We start from the raw sequence: 24,155 nt of genomic DNA on the forward strand, positions 1-24,155 counted from the left end.
TTTTAAAAAAACCCCGCAGGCAGGTTCTTGGACTAGGCATGTAGCACATTTTAGCATTTTAGTTAGTACTGGAGTAGTTTGGTCATTTGTGGACATCTTTCCAGTCTTCTTTTATGATGTAAAAATAGCTAAGTCTCCTCTATTCAGATGTTTCTAGTAACCAGGGTGCCTTGGACTATGCATGGGTCCAAACTCATCAAGAATTGCCCTAGAAATTCACACTTTGTACTTCCAGCTTCCCTTGGGTGTGGAGAGGTGACACAGCCCACCTCCCTCTGTGTATATGTTGGGCCTGCTATGTCCCAAATATCAGAAGTCTGCTCTAGAGGTGGTCCCAAGACCACATAGTCATACCTGTTTGGAGGACCTAGCTCCACACATGAACCCTCTCTCCTGAGGGTTAAAAATACAGATTTCTTCCCATAAAATTTGTCATCTAGTGAGCATTGTAGGTGTTTCTTGCAAGTAAATGTGAGGTTTAAGACTGCCCAGTGTAGGTTATTTAGAGAGTAGACTTTTTTAATGCTACCTTTCTGTCATCCCCACCCTTATATTCTGTCATCCCCACCCTTATATCTCCATCCTTATCTCAATAAAGTTTGTTAATTTTATGAACATGGGGGCCACAGGTTGCCCAGCCCGGCATTATGAGGTACTGAGATGGTTTCAAGTTGCACCTTGGACCCTCAGCCACTACCTGCCCTTTTGCTTTGTTTAATATCTTGCCTTGTTGTGGAGAACCAAAAAACTTGCTCTGTATTTTGTGAACTTCGTGTTGGCCTTACAAAGATAGTACAGTAATTTGGATTTTAGAAATTTTCTTTTGGAACATTCTATAATCTTCATACCATGTGGACAGGTTCTCTCTTGGTATGTTTTGCCATTTCCAATTCACGTTTAATCACAACTGACCCTGTTTGTAAGAATCTTCATCTTAGTTTTCACAAACAACAGATCAGATGGTAAGCTTGAGTACAGACCATGGGGATTCGCAAGACCTAAAGCTTCTCTATAGAGTAGAATAAAATAGAAAATGTGATGGCAGGGAGAGGTGTTCTAACACAGACATCTCCCTGACATGCTAGCTTTGTGTATGTGGGGATTTTTCTAATGGAGAAACACTTGATCATAGGAATACCCATCTGCAATTCGACGTAATACAGTCCAGGCACAGGTTTGCCACCTAATTTGCTGTTTGTGAAAACTAAGCCTTTGTCACAAATAGCTTCCCTCTGAGTATGATGAGTCATATTTAACAAATAACTGTGCCCTGTACAGCATTTTACTTTAGTGATTAATTGCAGCATGCTCAATCCCTTAGTGCGCCCAGCTGTATTGTTTTTTATTCATTTGTAATGCTTCTGTAATGAGGTGTAACGGGTCATTTTTTTGTTCTTCTCTCATGGACAACAGTCTCCACCTCCTTCATGAGCCGAAGGCACAGCTCCTCCTGCCAAGACAAGGCCACACACTGGACGGCCACAGGAAGCCCAACAGCATCTTTAACAGCCTGCGAGTAGAGGGACAGACAGCAAGAGACAAGAGCATTAGCAAGTTGCAAGAGAATCGGCAAGAGGCAGGTAGATTCTTTTGGTAATGGTCACTGACCTCTTTCAGGCGCTTATCCCAAGGGTCACCATAATGCCCTCTGTAATGTTTAAGCTCTTCCTCATCAGCCTGGGTAACGGTGGTGACTGGCACAATCCCAGCAGGAAAGTTCAGGACGTTGTATAAATTGGTATAGGATGTAGCAGCTGAAAGACAAAAAAGCTATGACTGGAACAACCAAGGTCCATTTGGGTTTTAGAACAACTCTGTAGAAACCCATCACTGACTGGATTTTCTTCTTTAGCTTTTATAATCTGAAACCTCAACTAGTGACTTTATGGAAGGAGGAGATGATGTACGGCTTGTGGCCTCTGTCCAGACTTGCCCTTGGAAAGTTACACCTCTTCTTCTCACGATAGACCAACCCACAGGGCACGTCACTACATGATGGGACAGCAGGCCCATGTTGGCAGAGGTAAAGCTTTGACTGAGCGTATATGCTTCATTGGGCTTTGTAGTGCCTCCCCAATCTCTGACCTTTCAGAGAGAGAGAGAGAGAAAATCCCATTACATTTACTTCTTTATTGTTTGCTAGTTCCTCTGGGGCTGGTTGCTTAATTAACTGATGCCACATGGAGCATAAAAATTAATAAAACAATATAATGTAGAACACTCTCCCCCACAAAAAAAAATTAACAAGAAAAACTAATGATTTTTTAAAACGGTAAATTTAATTATAATTTTTAAAAGATTTAAAACTACATGTGTTCTATACATTTCTGAACCTTTTATCCCTTTTTGCTTGCATGTGGCAAATTAAAAAGTGGTTTCCATCTTATTACAATTCAAAAGATGGGCATTTCTGCCAGTTCTATGGAAAGCCAAAACCAAATCAGGAATAGAGGCACTACCAAAGAGTTTCCCAGGATAGCCTTCATTAAAAGCTGGACCCAACACAGGACAGAGGATGACATCCAGCTTCAGCTTCCTCCATTCAGCAAGGAATTCTCTACGGTAAGACTGGAGAGAAAGAGTTTTATAGAGAGATTCACCACATTCTCTCCCCGTCATTCCGCACCACTATTATTAGTATGATTACATTGCCACCTAGTGGCTGATTCTGGAACAAGGTGCTTTCAGACACACATCGCAGCCTGCCAGAGTAAAAAGTGTATACACTGGTCTTCATATATGAAGAATGCATTCATGTATTTAAGAAATAAAATGCAACAGGAAGTACACCATGTGCCCTTCCTACTTGGGCAACACATACATTTCTATTTGTACTCAAGCACAAAAATTCCCATGCAAAGCAGCCTTTAGAGCTGACTTCTATATATTACGTTCTGAAAGAACATCCATTTCCATGTTGAAAATAATGTATATCAAGCAACGGTGGTAAAAGTAGACGTAACGATTGGATGTCAGCCTAGTTATCATGTGAACCATAAATGGTTTGTTGGCAATTTACCAGAAACAGTTGTTGTTGTTGTTATATTTCTTAGTCACCTCTCTCTTTAAAAAACCCAATGCAACTGACAGAGGAACAAGAGCTCACCTCCACTGCCACGTGATGTTTCCATAGGTTTTTTGCTGATCTGCAACATTGGAATAATGAAACAACATAGTCAAGAATGCAGCTGAAAGTGTGCCTGCATACGTGAAAATTCATGAGCTTATCCTATGGCAGCCTTGCAGCACCATACAATCAGGTGATGCCCTCTGCACTGTGCTGACACACAAATACAGCTTTTCATAAGAGACTGCCCTGGGATAGATTTAATCGGTGGACACTGCTTTCCCCTTTGCATTTCCTGTACAGTGCTGAAGGTTTACATTCTGCAGAGGACAATTTTTGAAACCAGTCATTCCTTACCCAACTCCACAGAGTGCATTGAGGTCTCTGGCAATCCGAGGGTACTGGGAAGGAAACACATGTATATTTGTTTCCGCTGGGAATCCTATATGTATTGTATGTGTATTTATTGCATTATATTCTGCCTTTTTTCCTCCTTAAGGAACCCAAGGAAGCATACATAATTCTCCTCCTGTCCATTTCATCCTCACAACAACAACAACCCTGTGAGAAAGTTTAGGCTGAGAGTCCGTGATTGGCCCAGAGTTACTCAGTGAGCTTCCATGGCCGAATGGGGACTAGAACCCGGATCTCCTGACTCCCAATCCAACACTGTAGCTATTGCACCACACTGACCACTTTCTCTTTAGTGGTGAACGTAGTCAGTAGTGAGCTCACACCCCAAGTACAAACGCACGTCATCTGCCGTACTTGGGCACATTCATCGTCACTCCAACCCTACCCCATGCTCGTCAGCATCTTTCAGCATTTGCTATGGCAGCAAAACAAGTTGGCCAAATACTCACCACAGGTTTGAGGATGAATGCCAAAATCCTCTTCAGCAGAATGGGAAGACTGTAACAATTAATCTGGGATTTCAAATAAGGATCAACAATGTCTCCTTTGCTGGGAGATGAAAGGAGAAGAAAGCAGGCCATGTTTACAGTCAGCAATGGAGGATTGCCAAAAGAAAGTTATCATTATTCAACCTGTGTTGTCTGAATTCACAGAAATAAAAGGAGTATGAATTCTTCAGGAGGCTGAACTCCACTACACAGAGTATTTTAAAGTGTGCTAATGAGAATGAACTTGGATGAATACTCCTTTGATTTCCTAGCTTACATGCCCATATAGGGTAGGGCCCATAGCTCAGTGGCAAAGCCATGGAATGCATGCTGAAGTTGATAAATTCAGTTCCAGGCATCTCCAGTGAAAAAGTGCTCAGGTAGCAGATCTAGGGAAAGTGTTAAACCTTGGAGAGCCTTTGCCAGTCATTGGCTAGATCAGGGTAAGAACATGTGGCCCTTCACATGATACTACAGCTTCCTTCAGCCCCACCCAACATAGCCAACAGTGAGGGATGATGGGGGCTGCAGTGCAACAGCATCTGGAGGGCCACACGTTCCCCATCCCTGAGTTAGATGGACCAAACAGTAGTCTGATTCAGTGTTAGAGGCCATATGTTCTCACAGTTGCCTAACTTCATGTCCTGTAGCTAAAATTGCTTTATCCTCAAGGTTGCATTTCACTATGTGTTCACAGTTCTCTCAGTTTTTAAATCGTTTTTTAAAAAATTAAAACTACATTTTCCACCCCTGAGCTTTTCCTGTCTCAGTCTTAATCATACTCCCATTAAAATTCATTCTTCACTGACTGATGTCACCAAAGCTACTCTGCTAGTACAAGTCTATATGAGCAGAACTATCAAGCCCAGCTATGTGGTCTACTTACAACTTGTCCAGTAAATTTGCAGCTCCATCAGAAAAGAGGCCTCTGGTGAAGAGCTCATCTACTACATAGTTAAAGCGGGGAGGAACAAAAGGGATGAGCTGCATGAAAAAGACAATAATTTCAATTTGAAAACAGGCAAACCTGTTGCATATAAGGACTGTGGGCAATGCAAATCAAAGTTTTTGTGGTTGATGTACAAGATTCAGAAATGGGCACACACATCTAGGCTAGAATTAAGGAATTAAGAAACAAATATACCGTATGCCCTGCTGTCTGAAGAAGATTCTTGGTTTCCCGAACTGCTCTCCTCATGCTGGGAGATGGCTCAAAATAACCATCATCTTCATAGAATCCAATCCGGAGGGGTTTTGAGCTGGTGTAAATCTGGAAGAAGACAGTAGGAAATGTTTATTTACTGAAGCACTGAAGGAGATTTCCACCACTTAAATAAAGATACAGAAAGGGGCAAGCTCTGGTACTAATAAAAACAATAGAATGTGACCTAAAAGTCAACTTGCTGAGATCTTTGAAGGTGGAAATTAAAGATAAGAACTTCTCTTTACACATCTTGCCAGCCCAGTGCCACAAGAATAATATTTCAAAGCACAGGAAACTGATCAAAAACACCAGTGGCACATAAATTGCTGAAGTGGTTTGGGGACACTGCCACAATGGAGAACTCAATTACACTAGTTTGAATAGTGATAAAATTGATTGACTGATTTTTAGTTAAAGGTTCAATGTTTTGATGGATTCATAAGTATATCAAATCATGTATACTCAACAGTACAATCATAAAATATTTGAAAAAGAGGCGCATCATTCATCATTGAGAAAGCTGGTGTTGTCCATGGTGCTGAACATCTCAGTTGCTCCCTCCTCCCTACCACTAATTCGTAGAATCATAGAATTATAGAATAGCAGAGTTGGAAGGGGCCTACAAGGCCATCAAGTCCAACCCCCTGCTCAATTACCTCCTCTCTGAATGGCATTGGCGGTACTGAGGGATCCAGGCAGAACAAATCTTCACATAAGAGAGCCTTCATGCACAGAGCCAAGCTGTCCACATCTCTTGCCATAGGGCCAATTGTTGCCGAAACTGGAAAGGAAATTAAGAAATTGTGTGTGCGTTTCTGACTTTGCCTATTCTTCAGTAGGGGATAGACCATAGTAGGGGTGGATCACAGCTCAGGGGTAGGTTTACTCACTGGTTAAAAGGACCAGGTATTAGTTGATGACAAGGACACTCCAGGAGTCCTACTGCCCAGCAGTACTGGGCTAAATGGACAAAAGGTCTGATGCGGTATTAGGTAGTTTCCTATGCTCCTTTAGCACAGCCAAGGTTGCAACTCTCACTGAGACACAATCAAATTCAGACTGGCTGGGATACAACTTCATTCCAGAATAAAGGTGTGCAGTTTGTTTGTCTGTCTTTATGTGCAGTTTGTTTGTCTATCAGGTTCTCCATCTGAGAGGCTCATATAGCGTAGGAGTTGAAGTCCAGCCCTATATAGAGGGCCACAAATGGAGGGACAGTCCTGATATACTGGCTTCCTGTCAGGCCTGCATCCAAACACTGATCAGAGTATAAGATCTGCTTATTTTTAACGATGTAACCACAGCACGTGTCATTCTCTGGGCACATCTGCCCCCAACACTCATGTTTGCATTGGTTTAAAAGAATCCACTGCATTAATCACCTAAAATCTAATGTCACCAACAGGGCACTGCCTCAATATTTAGCGAACACAGGGAATTGCTCCAATATAAGGAAAGTATCAGACATTATTACAAGTTTCTTGCAGTCCAGAGGTTTGGACAGCAAAGATAGCAATAACGTAATGACACAGCTCTGCCTCTATTTACACCTGCAAATTCTAGAGAGGCCGCTGAACTCTTGAACAGGCCCCCAGCTATATGGAGGCACTTTAGAACCGGGAGGCGCCTTGCACCCACATTTGCTTTCCTTCCTGGTATCTGCACGGGAAGGAAGGCAAGTGCAAATTTTCCTTCCTGGCATCTCTGAAAAAAAAATTAAAAAAAAAAAGAAATGGGGGGAGGAAAGGAGTGGGGCCGTTCATCCCCATGGGGAGGGAGGAAAGTAACGGGGCTGTTCATCCCTGGGGGGAGGGAGGAAAGGAATGGGGCTGTTCATCCCTGGGGGGAGGGAGGAAAGGAACGGGGCTGTCCACCCCCATTTTTTCTAATTGAAAGACCATAATATGTGGAGGTCCACATATTCAGAATGGAGGTGGCCCGGTCTTCCAAAAAAATGTTAATGTGGAGCTCTGTATATTTAAATCATAAAATTAACAAAAGGGGGGGGGAGGAATGGCACTGTTGCTCTCCTTTTCCCCCGCCCCAATTTTAATCTTTTTTTATTGTTTTAGAGCTGCGGAGCCACCTCCGCTGCCAAAAATGTCTGCGTAAATGCCCGGCTTTTTTGGAGCGGATTTTACAGGGTTTGCCCCTGGATGGCTTCATATTTGGTGCTGCATCATCTGTCTAAATATGGAAAGATACACATTTATGGCAGTGTAAACAGCCGTATGGACAAGCCCCAGGCATCTGGAGGCGTTTGGGGATGGATGAGGATGACCAAACTGATGCTTAATCCAGATAACAAAGAACTGCTGTGGACAGGGAAACCAGGTGATCTGGGGGGAAAGGCGAACTCCCCCTGATGGACCATGTTAGCTGTTTGGGGTCTCTTCAGGTCTCAGCACTATCTGTGGAAGCATAGATGTGCAGAATGCAGTTGCTCAGGCACTCATTGGGGCCAGATGGTCAGAACATATTGCACCAATTCGGCGCCAACTCTACTGGTTACCAGTGCATTTCTGTGCCGAACGCAAAGTCTTGATTTTCCATTTGACGTCTGAAACAATTTAGGGATGGGATATTCAATATACCACTGATCAGATGCACCCATATGAACCTGCACATACTTTAGGATCAGGCTGGAGGCCATACACGTTGGCCGGAATTGACGATCTGTTAGATTGGAAGGCATTAGTGACAGGGCCTTTTTGGTAGCAGCCCCTACATTACAGAACTCCCCCAGCAGGTATGTAAGCTTGCCCCCCTCTGTTGCAGTACTTGAAAAGGCTTTGAAACCCCACCTATTTTTAATAGCTCTGAAATTGATGGGTTGTATTGGTCATGATGCTATTTTATTGATGTGTTATGAATTTGGGAAATGTATTGTTCTTTTGTTGTTTTATATATTAAAACTTTATTACTTATTTATTTGTAACACTTATATGCTATTGAATATAATAGAATCTCTCAGTGGTTATAATATTCTATTATTGTACTTTCATTTTTATACTTGTATTTTGTTTATCACCTTAGGTCGACTTGGTCGAGGAAGTTGGTTTATAAATAAATGCATAAAATTTGGATGGATACAACTTACTTACCTGACTTCATGCCTGCTATAGGACTAGCAAGGCCAACAACACTGGAGGGGGGGGGAAAATAAATTAGAAAAAATGTATTAATTATCAACACAATGGAAGACAGCTATCATGCTTCAGCTGCAAGTCCAATGCATGCATTCAGATCAGGGAAGACGAACAAGAGCAGTGCAGTGCATGGCGGTTGCATGGATCACCACATATTCATTGACAATGCTTAAATGATGAGAAAAATAGCCGGATCTAGGTTCAACTTTTCTATATTCCAAGACTGGTACCTATACCAAGTTGAAATCAGATTTGTGGTAAGCTGGTACAGATTGCCTACAAGTGGGTGAGGTGCTCCAAGAATCAGGACCAGTGTATAAAGGCCAAAGCACATATTACTTTAAAAACGTAGCAAGGAACTATATATTTTTTTCTTTTTTATTCTAGATTAAGCACAGGATCCCAATCTGGACTGGGACCCTAACCAGGGGAGGGGGGAGAAGGATGGCTTTAACCCTTTCCCTTCTGCTGAAGCCCTAGTCTGGATCAGGCCCCTGTGCCTTCAATATATATTGACCCATTTTGTTTAGCAGATCACTGCTTGGAAATATAAATTGCAAATACAGAGACCCAGTCCAGATTGGGACCACAATAGTGTGTGGGTGAGGATTAAAGGTGTTTTACCACCCACCCCAATCCATATGGACCCTACACTTACTCTAGAATAAAAAGAAAAGAAAAATGGCTGTTTTAAAGTAAGGTGTGCTTTGGATCTACGATTGTAAAAAGTCCTAGTTGTGCTTCTTCCCAAAGTATACATTGTAGACATTATAGCTCCATCTATGTTGCAGTAACAATTCATTCATGCAATGAATGCCACCATATTTATTTGCCACCTAAACTTACTATTGGAGCAACAAGTTGACATGAGATGGAACAACATCTCAAGAGATGTATTTAAACGAAACCACACACATCAGGCAGCAAAGGTGCAACCTCTATAAAGTGAATACATGTATAACAAAGAAAAGTCATATTCCAAAATGCAAATGCATATGACTAGTGAAGGCTACAAATATAAAGAGTGGCATTGCTTTTATAATTTTTTAATTTGAAATTTGTACAATTCAATTTATTTGAAAATCAAATTTAGATTTAGTTCATTTTAGAATTATGGCAATGATTACAGATAAATTAAAAGAAGCTCTACATAAATGGTTAAATGTTGTGTATCAATTCTACCCAAAATGATAATAATAATAGATAATAAAATTAGTTGTAATCTAATGACCTAAGGAAATGAATATAGGAATATTAATCAAAGTAAAAAGAATACCAACATTTGATTTGTGAATTCAAAAAGTACTTTTTTTGTTTCAGCTCAAATGAATCACCTCGCACTAATCCTGGGGAAATGAATTCCCCTACTGTTCAGCTGTTTGGCTAATTGTCAATCCAATGGAGATTCCATCACCTACCTCAGTCGAGAGCCCGTTGGTTTGAGTCCACAAATCCCACAGAAGCTGGAGGGCACGCGAATGCTTCCAGCAACATCTGTCCCAAAGCCCAAGATGGACCCTCCTCCTGCAATAAGTGCCCCTTCTCCTCCAGAAGAACCACCGGGACTTTTCTTGTGATTTCGGGGGTTTAGTGTCTCACCAAAGATTAAGTTGCTGCAGTCAATGCTGAGCGAGATAGAAGATTGATAATGGAAGATATTTAGGGCCAACCAAACAAAGCATGGAACAACAGGTCAAGAATGAAACGGCATGCAAGTAGCATTAAGATACCCATAGATGAGAGAGAGAACTAGTAGGGGGAAAGGTAAAATGTGCATGAAGGGGGTCAACATAGAATAATGCAAGAAAAGAATGTACAAACTGCCTTGCTGAATCAGGCCAACCAGCCATCTAGTTCAACATTGTCCACAACTGTGGCCATTTAGATGCCCCAAAAAAGCTCATTGGGAATGATGTGATGGAGATGGACGCCCCTACATGGTCTACTTCCTCATGGATAATAGCAAGACTAAACCTACACATGCTGACGGAGGAGGTAACAGAATGGACTGTAGCATGTAAGACTGCTAGCTTTGGATGCCATTTTTGAATACTCCCTCATATTAACCAAATTAATTAATTGCAGGGGGGAAACTAGCACACCAGGGAGAAAGTTCTAGCCCATCCTACTCCCTCAGGTGCTAGTTTACACATCGGGAAGGCATCCAGAAATGGCATTACCCATCTGCAGTCACCCATTTCACCCTCTGCTGTAGGTGTAGAGCAGGCATTCTGTATTCTGCTGTATGTGTACAGCAGGTACCACTGACAGATACATCTTCCATAGAGCTCTCTTCTCCTTTTTGAAGCATCTAAGCTAGTGGCCACTGTCAGAAAAAGTTCATTTGCTACTACATCATCTGGTAGTAAATTCCCAACACTAAATGCAAAATACTTCTTAATTGTCCAGGTATCCAGGTAGTGTCCAGTGGTGTCTGAATATTAGCACTACTGGCATTGTACTAGAATAAAATTAATATGTGTACAATGTAACTAGTGCGATGGAAAAAGTGGTGATTTGCTGCCAAAATTTGGTAGCAAATGACTACTTTTCCCATTGCACATGCATTGGTTTACAACTGGACAAGCACTGATTTTACAGTAGCACAATGCCAATAGCACTAGTGAGAACACACCAGTGGATTCTTCTCATCAGAAGACACCAAATTCTATTGCTTAGATAGTTCTTTTCAAATCACTTTTATCACATTCTTCATAATTTATCAACCTCTCTCATGCCCCTCTTAGACGTCCTTTCTTGCATTAAAAAGTCCCAGCTTCTCAAGATTTATTTTTAAACCTTGTCATATATTTGGAAAGAGAGCAAGACACAGAGATTTATGATAACAAGAGAGGCAAGGGATACTTTATCATGCTCTGGGGGATGTTGGTTTTCACAAATGGGATTGCCCCCTGCTTCTTCAAAACCTTCACGATCACGCTGTCATCTTTTTCTACTTGGCTAAGAAACTGCACCAAACCACCCGTAGAGATGTGGTCCTTTGGGAGAGAAAACACAACTGGTTTGACATGATGTGACCAACGAGTGTCAAGCTATTAGATTTTGCCCGCCAAGATCAAAACAATTAAGCCGTGTGTGTGTGTGTGTGTGTTTGTTTAAAAAAAACAGTTAAAAACACACACAACACAATCCTAAAAGGTTTTACAGAAGAGGGTACTCTCAGAGCAGCCTTACCCAACCTGGTGCCCTCTAGATGTTTTGGACTTCAACTGCCATCAACCCTAGCCAGCATAGCCAATGGTGAAGAATGCTTGGAGTTGCAGTCCAAAGCATTTCAAGGGCATCAGTTTAGGGAGGGTTGTCATAGAGTATGAAGACGCACATACTTCATATGTGGTAAATATTTATTTATTTATTTATTCAAACTACTTAATATCCTAAATACACTGAGAGCCACATCTCACATCATGAATTAAAAGTTTATAACATCATGTATGTACGTGTACACACACACACATGTATGTACACACACACACACGCCTATAATCATCTCCAAAGAATTAGATGTTCATATTGCATTTGAAATTGGATTTCAGCCATATTAAACTCCATTTCATTTCTCTGCCTTTTCGAGACTTAACCAATGACTAGACCAAACCTTAACTGAAGCTACTAAGAAAAAAAACTTGATTATGTTATTCCACCTCTTTAATCTGACACATTAGATGCTTCCAGAAAAGGCTGTTATTGTACCATCTCTAGAAATATAAAGGCCTCAGGGGGGATAGGCGGGAAAACAGAACAATTAAGAAAAAAATGATTTCCAAGCATTCCAAAAATCCCTGAAAAGGAGGAAATGCTTTCCCTCAATTTGTCTGGGTTTTGCCCATTTTTTCTGGGTCCCCCCCCCAGGTCTTTACGTCTCTAGCTGTCACCCTTTTATGTCACCCTCAGCTACTGGGCAGTATAGAAATGAAATAATAATAATAATAATAATAATAATAATAATAATAATAATAATAATGGTCCAGACATAGTCATCTTCCACTTGTCTCCCTCCCATGTTTTCCCACTTCTTCTCTGTGTGTTTTTCCTTACCCATTAAAGAAGACAGAAGCGCTTCACAATGTCTCTTGATAGCACTAGGAGCTTATAGACAACCACCACAAGATCAGTGGTGATTGAAATCATTTAAGGTTAAAGAGCGGAGCACCTTGCATCCAATGTGATCTTTAATGCTGACAGGAATCCCATACAGCAAGCCTTTCTCCTTTTGCTTCCTCACTTCCCCGAGCTGTTCCTCAGCCCCATGAATGAAATCCGTTACACAGTTCACATCATGGGTCACTTCAAGAGCCTTGCCACAGAGGAGATGATATCAGAGAGAGAGAAAGATAGAAGAGCTTCATTTTAAAAAGGGATCCTTGCTGTAAGTCTAAAAAGCCAGCATTGTCACATATTCTGGGCTGTAGGACATTTTTATTTTCTATGCACAGCACACCTCAGCTTAGTTAACAAATGAATGGGCTTAACTAACATTTGATGCTCCATATTTTGCCATCAGTCCATTAAACCTTGAGTCAAAGGACACCCTATTTCCTGATCTTTGGCCACGCTGGCTGGAGCTGATGGGAGATGAAGTCCAAATCGTCTCAAGGGCACCAGGTTTGGAAGGCTTTTCTAGGCTAGGCCTTCCATCCAAGATAATACACTGAACAAGTCTCTTTTTGCAGCAGGTATCCAGATGTCCAATAGCAACCACAGGTTTGCTATTGGATATTTCAGCTCTGCATGTTTGGGGCCACCCTAACAATGTTTCCATGTGGTATCTGTTTGTGCAAATGGCTTACTACACATAGCCAGCCTGCAGTTATCTTGCAAATATTTACTATAAATACAGTTGCTACATTCAGGTGCAACAACAGAGGAACACTCAGCATCTAAACAAGTATAGGATCCAGACCTTGTCTGGAATGTCAGTCAGTTAATTTAAGACCCATTGATTTCAGTGGGTTTATTTAAAGTATGACTAAGTCTGGCTCCAAACACTGTCATCTACACCCCCACCCCCACCCATCCCTGAAACAACAAGTTATTGTTGTCTGAGAGTTGGGAAATTAGTTATCCCTACAACAACAACAAAAGCTACTCTGAAGAAAGATGTGTGGATGGATCCCTGGGACAAAACAATCAACAGCTGCCCATTTAGTGCAAAAAAAAAGTGTAAGTTATCTGGCAATTTGGTTGAATAGAAACTAAACAAGCAAGATGGCTTCCTATTCAAACAGCACAAATACCCCTGTCATGGGCTGAGCCCATGGTCCCTTTAAGAGGACATCTTTTGAATCATCCTAGGGAGAGGGAGTGGGGTTTCTTTGTGTCTGAAAAGGGAGTAGCAAGTAAAATGCCAAGGCCGCGCTGGGTGAGAAGCGCCTGACATCTGATAATGCCTCCCCGAGCTGGTACTGGGGAGAGTAACAAGTTGCAGTTGTGCAATGTCTGAGAGCATTCCCCCTCTCTTCGGGAGAGATGTGGGTTGCTATGGGGTTTCTATTGGTCAGGGTGGGTCTGGTGACAAGGGGGTCCCATAAAGGGATAAAAAGCCTAGGCACCTAAGGGTCCAGTCTCTTTCCTGTGGGTGTCAGGAGTCCAGCATGTGCGTGGTGAGTTAGAGCATCCAGGCCGGGCCAGCTGGATGGTCAAAGCTCCACGCAGCTGCTGAGGGAAAGAGTCCTAGTTTGCATGGCGTAAAGCCAAGTCGGAGTGAGCAACAAGAGGTTAAGTCACAGAGTTAAATGTTTGTTGTGTTTTAAGTCTAGGTTTGGGTACAATTGGGCAAGGGACCTTGCCAGAGTTACGGCTGGTGGGTGGTTAAGTGGGGAGTGAGTGCGAATTCTATTAGGCTTGAACATGTAAAGGGGGAGGGGGAGGTATTAGTCTCTGCTGTCCTAAGTATGTCATTCCTTTGTCTGTATTTCCCCCCCAAACCTCTTACGTGTTTACCTTAATGTGTGGACCCTTATGGAAGTGTGTAGTTTGAAGAATAAAAGTGTTTGGTCCCTATTTCTGGAGTGTGGTGTTATTTCCTTGAGAACCTAGACTATAAAGGGTTAACAAGCGGCAGTGAAGGGGTGTATGCCTGGGCTGGCTGAGTCAGGCCTCCCTTCTCCGGCCAGGGAATCGCTGAGTCAAACAGAGCGATTACATCACAACCCCCTGTTATATTCACCTTGTTTACGTAGGTGTACAGAACACTCTCTGGAGACAGAGACTCTTCCCTAAGTTTCTCTGCCAGTTCTGCAAGCGACAGGGAGAGAATGAATTCCGACTGGACTTCAGGGTTCTGCAAGAAGAGGCATCTGTGTCATAGAGGAAAATATCTTCAGCCATCAGGAGCAGCCCTAAACTCTGAAAATGAGTTTGGCCACAATGTTAAAATTGTGAAATTAGAACAAAAACCTATCAGATCTCTATTTTAAACTGTTGTCTCCAAGTTCTATCAGGGGAAAAGAGAAGCAGAATACACACACATAGCCTCTAATTGTGAACACAGGTTCATTGAGTGCTGATTTGTTTGGAAGTTACCCCAAAGTATTGTAGCAATTTCTACATTCTCAGAAGACTTCCTAGGCATGCAGAAATACATAAGTTTAAAGAAAGCACACTCCAAATCATCATCATCATCATCATCATCATCATCAGTCTGACAAGGGCCTTTGGCTTTCCACACTTAGGGCCTTGCTAGACCTGGTGGAAAATCCGGGGGAGAGGAGGGGAGACCTTGCATTATGAATAACGCGAGATCTCACCCTTATTCACAAGCGAGCCACGATGAGCTCTGGAGGAGAGCTGTTGCGGCCATTTTTTTTAATTTTTAAAGCAGCAGCAGTGCAGGAGCCAGGAAAGGTAAGTAGGTTTTTTTTAAAAAAAAAACTCCTTTCACCCCCACAATCCGTGATGTCCAATCCCCCGCCCGCCCGCCCCCCTGGCCCCATTCTCTTTCCCCCACCCCATGTCCCCCCCACCCACGATGTCCGATCCCTTGCCCACGATGTCTGATCTTCCGCCCGATGTCCCCCGCCCGCAATTCCCCCCCGATCTCCCCAGCCTCTGTTTCCTGCCCCACCATGTCCCCACCGTAGCCTTAATAGCCGCAGGGCTCCTGTGGAGCACTGCAACCCGTCCGCCACTTTTCCCGGCTACTCGGGAGTAAATCCGGTAGCCGGGAAGAGGGGCAGACCTGGCTACATGCCTGTGGTCTCGGGCTCAGCCCGCGACCGCAGGAAAAACCAGGCCTCAAGCGCTGCTGGTTACCCTGGGCCCAGGGAGGGTTCACACCTGCCTGAGCCAGGGATACCCTGTGCATCATCTGGATGCACAGGAGTGAGCCCGGGGCTCGCACTGGGCTAAAGCCCCGTCTAGGAAGGCCCTCACTCTTCCTCTTGGAAAAAAAGGGTCTGCACAGTTCCTTGGTTTCCTGAACAAAAGCATTCCTGCAGGGTAGTAATACTTTGCAACATTGTGTTGCAGTCCCACTTGAATACAAAACTTTGAGTTTGCCAGAAATATTCACACTGCCATTTCCCAATAGGGCAATGAACTTGCTGATGCTGCCATTTTAAAATGTGACTTGTGCTGCAGTCAGTGGCATTGATGCTATTTCTAAAGTACAACTTTTCTCCTATTTAAACTGTCTAAAACCTTGTTCTTCCTTAAATGAGGATTCATAGGGCAACCACTAGGAGCCTAAAGGAATGCTGGAATAATAGCCAAAGTAGTTAAATACTAAACTATACTCTTGAGGATCATGGCCAGACCCTGAATCAGCACTTTGCTCCTTTCTGCTCTTCGACCAGGTTATGAACTCTGAGGAAGTGAAGCAGTTACAGAACCAGCACCATCAGCAGTGGCCTGGGAACCAGCCTCCAACATTTCCATGTGCTTTGACAGGGGATGAGCCCAAAGCTTCAAAGGCAGAGGAGGAGATCTGCTAGGAACCAGTCCATGGATGGACTGCTTATGGCCCTCCAGATGTTTACGCTTATAACTCCCATGATCCCTCACCACTGCCTATGCTGGCTAGTGCTGATAGTGTTGTAGCCCAAAATATCTGGAGGGCCACAAGTTGCATCCCTGGACTAGCCCCGAGCCTACCGCTCCACACATCCTCATTAGGTTGCTTTAGATAGACAGCATGTAGAATTGAAGCAGTGTGGGGCTGGCCTGACAACTTTATGTGGCTAGACTCTTCATTCAATAGTGAAAATTAGCTTCTTTTAAGCCTTTAGGAGTCACCCAGTAATAATATGAAATATAAAAATATATTTCAACTAAACTTTGAAGAAATTCAATGTCCCTTCTTAGTTGTCCTTACTGCAATACAATATTTAACCTTATTTAAATGCCACCTCACATTCCAAGGGGATGGACGCTACAATCTCCATTGTAAAGCCAGTTACATGAATCCCAGCAAGAAAAATCTTCCTACTACCATCTGTACAGAAAGTGAACATCAGACTAATCTTCCAGTTATCAGGACTGCATTTAAAAACATATCAAGTCGGCCTTGTATCACCATGTCCTCCCAATCATACGTAAGACCCAACTTAGAAGTGGACCCAGACAGGTACACATGTTGGTCTCCAGAAAGCACCACATACTTGCTGTTGGTGTTTGCACTGCTTCATTCTTGTGCCTAGAGTCAGTGTGTAACATGGGGAAATTGTGCTTTACATTTAAATCGGGGAGTTTAGCTATTGAACACAGGGTAGGGTGACCAACTGTCAGGATTCCCCGGATTTGTCCTGGTTTTTGTTCTTTCCATGGTGTCAGGGGGGATTTTCTATCATTTTCAATAATGTCCTGGAATGACACACCTTCCTCTTTAAGGCTGCCATTAGCATGGCAGGAGGGAATGACATGCTTTCTTGAGGCACATCATTCCCCCACCCCGAGCTCCAATTGAGGTCTTAAAGGGGAAAGTGGGTCATTCATGGACATTATAGAAAAGGCCCCAATTGGAGTGGATGGTGGTGGTGCAGAATGAAATCCTTTCCCCTCCTCCACTCCAATCGGGTTCTTTAAGGTGGTGGGGGAATAATGTACTTTTTGCAGGACTCAGAAAGCTGCTTCCCCCCACACACACTAAGTGTCCTCTTTTTTGGTTTCCCAAATATGGTCACCCTAACACAGGGGCCATAGCTAGACCTAAGGTTTATCCCTGGATCGTCCAGGGGTCAAACCTGTTCATCTAGGTGACACACAGGGGATCCAGTGCTCAGGCAGGGGCGAACCCTGGATGATCCCAGGATAAACCTTACGTCTAGCTGTGGCCAGGGTAAGATCTGAATTTTAAAATATGGGATGTGTTGCAAAATACACGAGATCACCCAATATGTAACATTGATCCAGAATGGAAAAGTTTGTTATATTAACCCAGTTAATCCTGGATCAGCAAGTATCACTTGGCATATAGAAATATAACACCAAGACATAGACAGAAAAAAGGTGGCAGAGGTGGGGAAGTTACAGCGGCCAAATAAGAGAATAGAGAGGGTGCTTGGAATTTTGGCAGGCACTATCAGAGGCTTACAGTTAACGCAATTGGGATGTAAATGACATGAGGCTGGGCAATACAAGGGTGTGTGTGCTTGCTTGTATGAGAAAATGATTTATTAGAGTGCATATATTTATCTATTCTAGAGCAGTGCAATTGTGAAATGCTGTATGTCTCACTTTTGGTTTCTGGGAGTTCTCCTTCTGCATTTCTGTGATAGGGAGCTTTTGCATGTTCTAAGGCTTCCATTGACTTTTTTTTTTTTTTTACTTAGTGCACCAACTAAAAGTAATCCCTGGCAGATCTCATGGCCCAAACCTCAGGCCAAATTTTTGGACTTTTCTGTTTGTCCCCCATCTCCTGCTTTTTATACTACCAAGCTTGATGTAGGGATCTGGAGAACTCAAGCCATTTTGGTTGGTCAAAATACAAATATTACTCAACTCTTCTTATCCTGGATGATCCTAGATTCTTGCCTAGCCAGCCTTCTGAGAAAAAATGGAGATTCTAATCAGAGTGTGTGAGTAATATCTCAAAAGTAACAGTGCAACTGAGCTCCTTATGGAGAAAAAAAATCTGAGAACAAATCCATACACTTCTCCCCCTCCCCCATTTGTTAAACTAGCGAAACATCCAAGACAATCAAGAACTTCTTAAGTAATTAGTAAATCCTAATGGATCAGCTTCCAAAATGAATTTAACTCTCATATCCCAGAAGACAGCGCTAGAACCTTCCAATGAACCTTCCTAGTAGGGAACAGAAAGAGTTGAAATATTACTGGAATTTGCAGCCGGCTGCAGTACTCAGTGGTGGAAAAACTTTGCACACACTCAGGGCCTTGCTAGATCATGCTGGATAAGCCGGCATGGAGGCGGGGCGACGGCGCGATAACTGTAGCGCACAGGGACTACGGAAGCCCTGCAGCATCGGCCATTTTTGTTGTTGTTGTTAAAGGGGCCACCTGTGCCCTGAAGACTCTGGAGAAGGTAAGTGGGGTTTTCTTAATTAAGGCCTCCCATGCCTCCTGCCCACTCTTTCCCCGCCCTCCCTCCCCATCCCATGTGTCGCCCTCTGCCCCCTTGCCCTCCCGTGTGTCACCCTCCGCCCCCTCGCCCTCCCGTGTGTCGCCCTCCGCCCTCCCGTGTGTCTCCCTCCGCCCTCCCTCGCCCTCCCGTGTCTCGCCCTCTGCCATCCCTCGCCCTCCTGTGTGTCGCCCTCCACCATCCCTCGCTGTCCCGTGTGGCCCTCCGCCATCCCCCTCTCCTGCCAGTCCGGCCTTCCCCCCCATCTCCCCCCCCCCAGGATCCCCCCGGTCCGATGGGCACAGCACTTGTAGTGCTGTGCCCAGTCCATGGCTTTTCCTGGCTACTCGTGAGTAGCCGCAAAAAGCCACGGACCTTGCTAGACGTTCCGCAGCCCCGGCCTGAGGCCGGGGCTGCGGAAAAGGCGCGCCATAAGCGACTTCGCTTATGGCGCGTTAGGGGAGGCTTCAGTGCGGCCTGGCGCCGGATTTCCTTGTGCGTCATCTGGATGCACAGCAGGGAAACCGGGCCTCACAGCGCGCTAAGGCCTCATCTAGCAAGGCTCTCAGTCACAGGTAATTTATTATTATGTCACACGCTCAAGCACTGAGCCATAGCCTTGAAAGGAAAAATAATTTCTATGGCTGAATTCCTGTGTTTGCTACTTGGAAGTAAACTGAAAATTGGTGGAGAAAGGATGCAACATCTCACATGAGAAACAAATAGGAATATGTCAATGAATAGCCAGTAATGGACAATGTCTCACACTACATGTTCTGGTATCAGGTGGAGGCCCCTTAAATGCAGGTATCACCATATGGTAAGCTGTTCTTATGAAATGGCTCAGGTAATTTTTTTTCTTCATGTTATCATAGGCCTGATTTTTGACCACTAGTGCTGGAAGAAATGACTTGATCCACAGTGAGCCAGGGCAATTTTAAAATGTCTTCCATGTGGCAGCAGTTAATGTGTATTCCTTCAATCAGTATCCCCCATGGTGCATGAAATCTGCCCTACCACTTCACCCAGGCATTCTTAGGGAACTACTAGGGGCCTAGTGCCATGGCAGAGTCCACCATTGATGCCCATCCTTGGTTCCCTTTCATAAAAACATTTTAAGTTCCCACAATTCCCTGGAATGAGGTGAAATAGAGAAATTAAAATGGTGACTAGGCTCAGTACCTAGCACTGCTCAATGCAGCCTGGATAGCTGTGCCTCCTGTCTGACAAATACAGGAGAAGGCCACCAGCTGGGAGGGTCTATGTCCAGGGTCCCCTCAAACCTGGAGCTCGCCCTGTACACAAAGATTTATTCATACGAATTACCACAAGACGGAGCACAGAAAGTAGACCATGACAAAGGTATCAAGCCCAAAGATTCCATGAAGAGCTTAGCAATACAAAACAGATTAATGAAATTGAACCACACAGTATGAAGCAAAAAAAAGTCCCTGATCACTAGCAAAGCTGACCCCTTTCCATCATTCAAACATGATTACAGCTTAAAATGGATATTTCAGGGTATAGTACTCAGAGCTCCCTTTCAGAAGAGGCCTCCATAACACCCCACCCCTGAGAACAGGTCACCTTCTGTTTAAACTTCCAAACGACTTTTTCCATTTGTTCCAAGCTGTTATCTCGCCATCGTCTGGCCTCTTCCATCTTCCTCTGGATACCTCTACGTTGCATCCATTTCCATAGCACAACTGCCGTGGCTGAGCCACAGGCAACAGCAAGAGCAGCCTGAGGATTTATTCCATATTTGGGCAGGAATTCTTCCAGCTTCTCCTGAATCATGTCACAGACTTGTCTCTGCCTTCCCATCTTGGATCTCTCCAAAACTGGTAGGAGCTGATATGATTTAAGTAGTAGCTACTGAGGTATTATTAAACACAGGATGCCTTTAACACTCAAGCTTTGGCTCCTCCCAAGCTATCCCACAACCTGACCTTTAATCTGTTAAAACAGTAACTTGATTTATAATTCCCAACAATTTGCTTAATATCAAACAGATTACATGTTGCAGCAGCTAAACCTATTGTCTTCTCTTGTTTTTGTAGCAAAAATATTCATTATGGCAGCACAGAGACAGTCTTCCATGTACTATAGTTAGGATCTATAGATGACAAGTCTCATCTGGGCAGGGAGGGGGGGCAGGTTGCACATGCACGTAAGCACATGTACACAGTGTGTCACTGTCTACTATGTACCCCATAGATACCTCTCACAGTGATGGAGCTGAAAAATGGATGGAGGGGACCTTCACCACCACCCCTCCAGTCAATTTTCTTCAGGAGAGTTTTCCTTTCCCCTCCCTATTCAAGTCAATGGACCAATCTCTCCATTAGCTTAAATAGGGAAAGAGAAAGTCCTCCACGCTGAAAAACAGAGAGAGGGGGAAGGAAAGGGAGAGGAGTCAGTGAGCAGTCAGAGAGGGAGAGGAAAGTCAGAGAGAGAGAGAGAGAGAGAGAGTCAGGGAGAGGGAAAGAGAAGCCAGAGTGAGTAGCGCACACACAAGGTGTACACAAACATAGAGGGGTGTGTGCTCCCATCATTTTTGTGATTGGATGCTGTAGGGGGTGGGGGGCAATTTGTGGTGGTGGTGGTGGTAGTACTCAGGACACATTTTCAAAATGTCAAATGCACCCACAGGCCCAAAATGGTTGGACACCCCTGATCAAAACAGTCCCATATACACATTCTTGCCCCTGGTTCAGGTTTTCAATGAGATACCAGAATATCACTGAACTCACACAGATAGTTTTTTTTAAAAAAAATAATAATGTACATTTTGTTTTATTTGCTATTAAAATTATTAGATGCCTTGTGTTCCTGCGGGGCAGGATGGTGGATTAGAGGGTTGTTGTTATTTTACTAAAAAAAATACATTCAATCCACTCACCAATACTTCCCACCAGATCCTTCCGAACACCGCAGAATACACCCTGATGTGAACATCAAGCATCAACTGATCTCTCTTGTGCAGTTTTTCCAAAACATGAACGGTAACACATTACATGCAATATATAAATTGCTAGATGTGATCTATTCCCTTGCATGAAGCAGCTATAAATTGCAGCACACTGCTTTCCAAATTGTTGCCATGCAAGGTCCAATTAAATAATGGTCATGCATGAACAATGGCCCCGTTTGGCAACCCATGGTATGAGTTGTTGAATTCTTAGTTATCATGATGTGTGAATGTGGCTGTGCTAATAAACCATGGTTTGTTAACCACAAACAACTCAGAAAGAGAACCTGTAGTTTCATGTTGGGTTGTGAACTCTGGGTTGTTTAAACCGTAGGTTGTAGTTACATGTGAATCCAGAATCATCAGGCTACAGAGGTGGCAAGCAAGCACAATTTAAAAACAAACAAAATAGCCACTCTACATGCCAATCCTACCGCACAACAAAGGCACTTGGGATACAGTTAGAGAGCAGGTGAAGGAGGAAGGGAACAAAAAACTCAGGGATTGAGAAAACAATACTCTACCAGATAAACCCCAAATAGGACAACAAACCATGGGTTGAATAAACCATGGGATGGATAGTGTTATGTGAGAACCAGGTCATTGTCTGGTGATTTGCAGTAGAAACAAATCTGCATAATACCTCAACCCAAAAAGCACCCTTGATATGCAAAAGTAGACATTAGGGAGTCCCAGGCTTAAAGTTAAATAAAAATAAGATATAAATCACAAATGTGTATGATGAATGAAGACCTTATCATTGTTTTTAAAGAAAGTTCCAACCATCTTTTAAAAGGAGACAAAATAATAAGAGCTGTATAAACAACAGAGTAATAAAACTCAGCAGACAGACTTAGGCTCGTTGGAGCGACCTTTAGGAGCTGGAACAAACTGGCCGGTGAAATGGAGGGATGGACAGACTTTGGCCTGCCTTAACTAAGGCCAACAATTATTCATTTCCAAACTTAAACTCACTTGCAACATTTTGAATATTAACTCACTTCCATCCTGCTGAATGACTTATTAATGCCCTCTCGTCCTTGCTCAGTGCAGTTTACGTAGGTTTATACATTTGCTCTGGAGTAGCCCTGCAACAAATGTGGTGCAATGTCACAACTCTGCCCTCCACCCTTGCACAGAGTCTCTTAGCTTCTCCAATATTTCCCCCTCTATTTTTCATCCCTCAGCTTCTCCAGCTCTCAGCCTAAATGTTCCTAGCCTCACCATGTGAGTATATCTATAGCAGCGGTCCCCAACCTTTTTGGCACCAGGGACTGGTTTCGTGGAAGACAATTTTTCCACAGACCGGGGGGGGGGTTTGAGGGGATGGTTTTGGGAAGCCCCCCCTGCCCCCCCACTCCAGCGTCCTGGCTTCGCTTCGGCTGGGTGGGAGCCCAGCCGAAGTGAAGCCAGGATGCTGGGGCAGGCAGCTTCGGAACAGCGCGCCTGGAAGTCGCTGTCACAGAGCAGCTTCCGGCTGGGTGTGCCGTTCCGAAGCCGCCCCGGCCCACCCCACCCCACCCCAGTGTCCTGGCTTCGCTTCGACTGGACAGGCGAGATGGCACCCCATGCCCAGGTATGCTGGGGTGGGGGTGGGGGTGAAAGCAGCTCACCTGCGCAGCCCAGTTCCTAACAGGCTACGGACCAGGATTGGTCCGTGGCCCAGGGGTTGGGGACCCCTGATCTATAGTACTGAAACTGCACCGATAGTAAGCATCCATCAAACGAAAGCATTCTCAGCAGTATGATGCAACCATTACATTGTCCCTCTGCATTTTCACATGCATCCCATGATAGTTTGAAGATGCTGATTATTTGGATCCATTCAAACCCAGGTAAAGGGACCAAAACAGCCTTGGTCACCCTGGTGGATGACTTACGCCCAGGACAGGGGCAGTAAAACCTTGATTGTGCCCGATCCAAAATGCTGTTTTTTATTTTTAAAACCTTATGTGCTCTGAGTCCAGGTTACAAAAAGAACTGCATAGGCTTTTATATACCTGCCTATGCATTAAGATCCTTAATGGCAGCTCTACTTGCTGTCCAGCCATTATAATCTGTAAGGTGGGCTTCTAAAGATGGGGTCCTCTCAGTGGTGGTTCCAGAGATAGGCCCTTTCTTTCGAAGGAATATGCAGCAGGCACCACCTGACATTTTTAAAAGGTTTTTTTAAAAACTTGTTTTGTTTTCTTTATATTTTAACTGAAAGTGTTTTATTCCATTTGCCACCTTTGTTTAAGCTTCAGCTTTGGCTTGTTTTAACTGGTTCACTCTTAAATTTGTTTAAAACTGATTTATGATTTTATGAACTTGTTATATTAA

General features: G+C 43.7%; 1 protein-coding gene and 1 long non-coding RNA gene across 2 annotated transcripts in view; one reads left to right on the forward strand and one right to left on the reverse strand.

The window, feature by feature from the left end:
• The window catches only part of LOC134407537 (uncharacterized), a 29,316-nt gene extending 27,560 nt beyond the window's left edge, over nucleotides 1-1,756 (forward strand). Inside the window, exon 4 of the long non-coding RNA XR_010026046.1 lies at nucleotides 1,414-1,756. This is a non-coding gene — a long non-coding RNA (uncharacterized LOC134407537). The remainder of the gene's footprint in view (nucleotides 1-1,413) is intronic.
• On the reverse strand, nucleotides 1,033-20,699 carry LOC134407513 (vitamin D3 hydroxylase-associated protein-like). The gene is made up of 15 exons (XM_063139358.1): nucleotides 20,450-20,699; nucleotides 14,513-14,626; nucleotides 12,497-12,640; nucleotides 11,188-11,321; nucleotides 9,741-9,947; nucleotides 8,278-8,318; nucleotides 5,830-5,954; nucleotides 5,114-5,239; nucleotides 4,856-4,953; nucleotides 3,931-4,030; nucleotides 3,425-3,468; nucleotides 3,107-3,146; nucleotides 2,460-2,568; nucleotides 1,609-1,754; nucleotides 1,033-1,510 (listed from the first exon to the last, which is right to left on the reverse strand). The coding sequence occupies exons 1-15, from the start codon at nucleotides 20,684-20,686 to the stop codon at nucleotides 1,382-1,384; spliced, it is 1,794 nt and encodes a 597-aa protein (XP_062995428.1). The 5' UTR covers nucleotides 20,687-20,699; the 3' UTR covers nucleotides 1,033-1,381.
• Between the last annotated feature and the right edge of the window lie 3,456 nt (nucleotides 20,700-24,155).

The sequence above is a fragment of the Elgaria multicarinata genome, chromosome 1 (genome assembly GCF_023053635.1).
Source record: "Elgaria multicarinata webbii isolate HBS135686 ecotype San Diego chromosome 1, rElgMul1.1.pri, whole genome shotgun sequence".
NCBI lineage: Eukaryota > Metazoa > Chordata > Lepidosauria > Squamata > Anguidae > Elgaria > Elgaria multicarinata.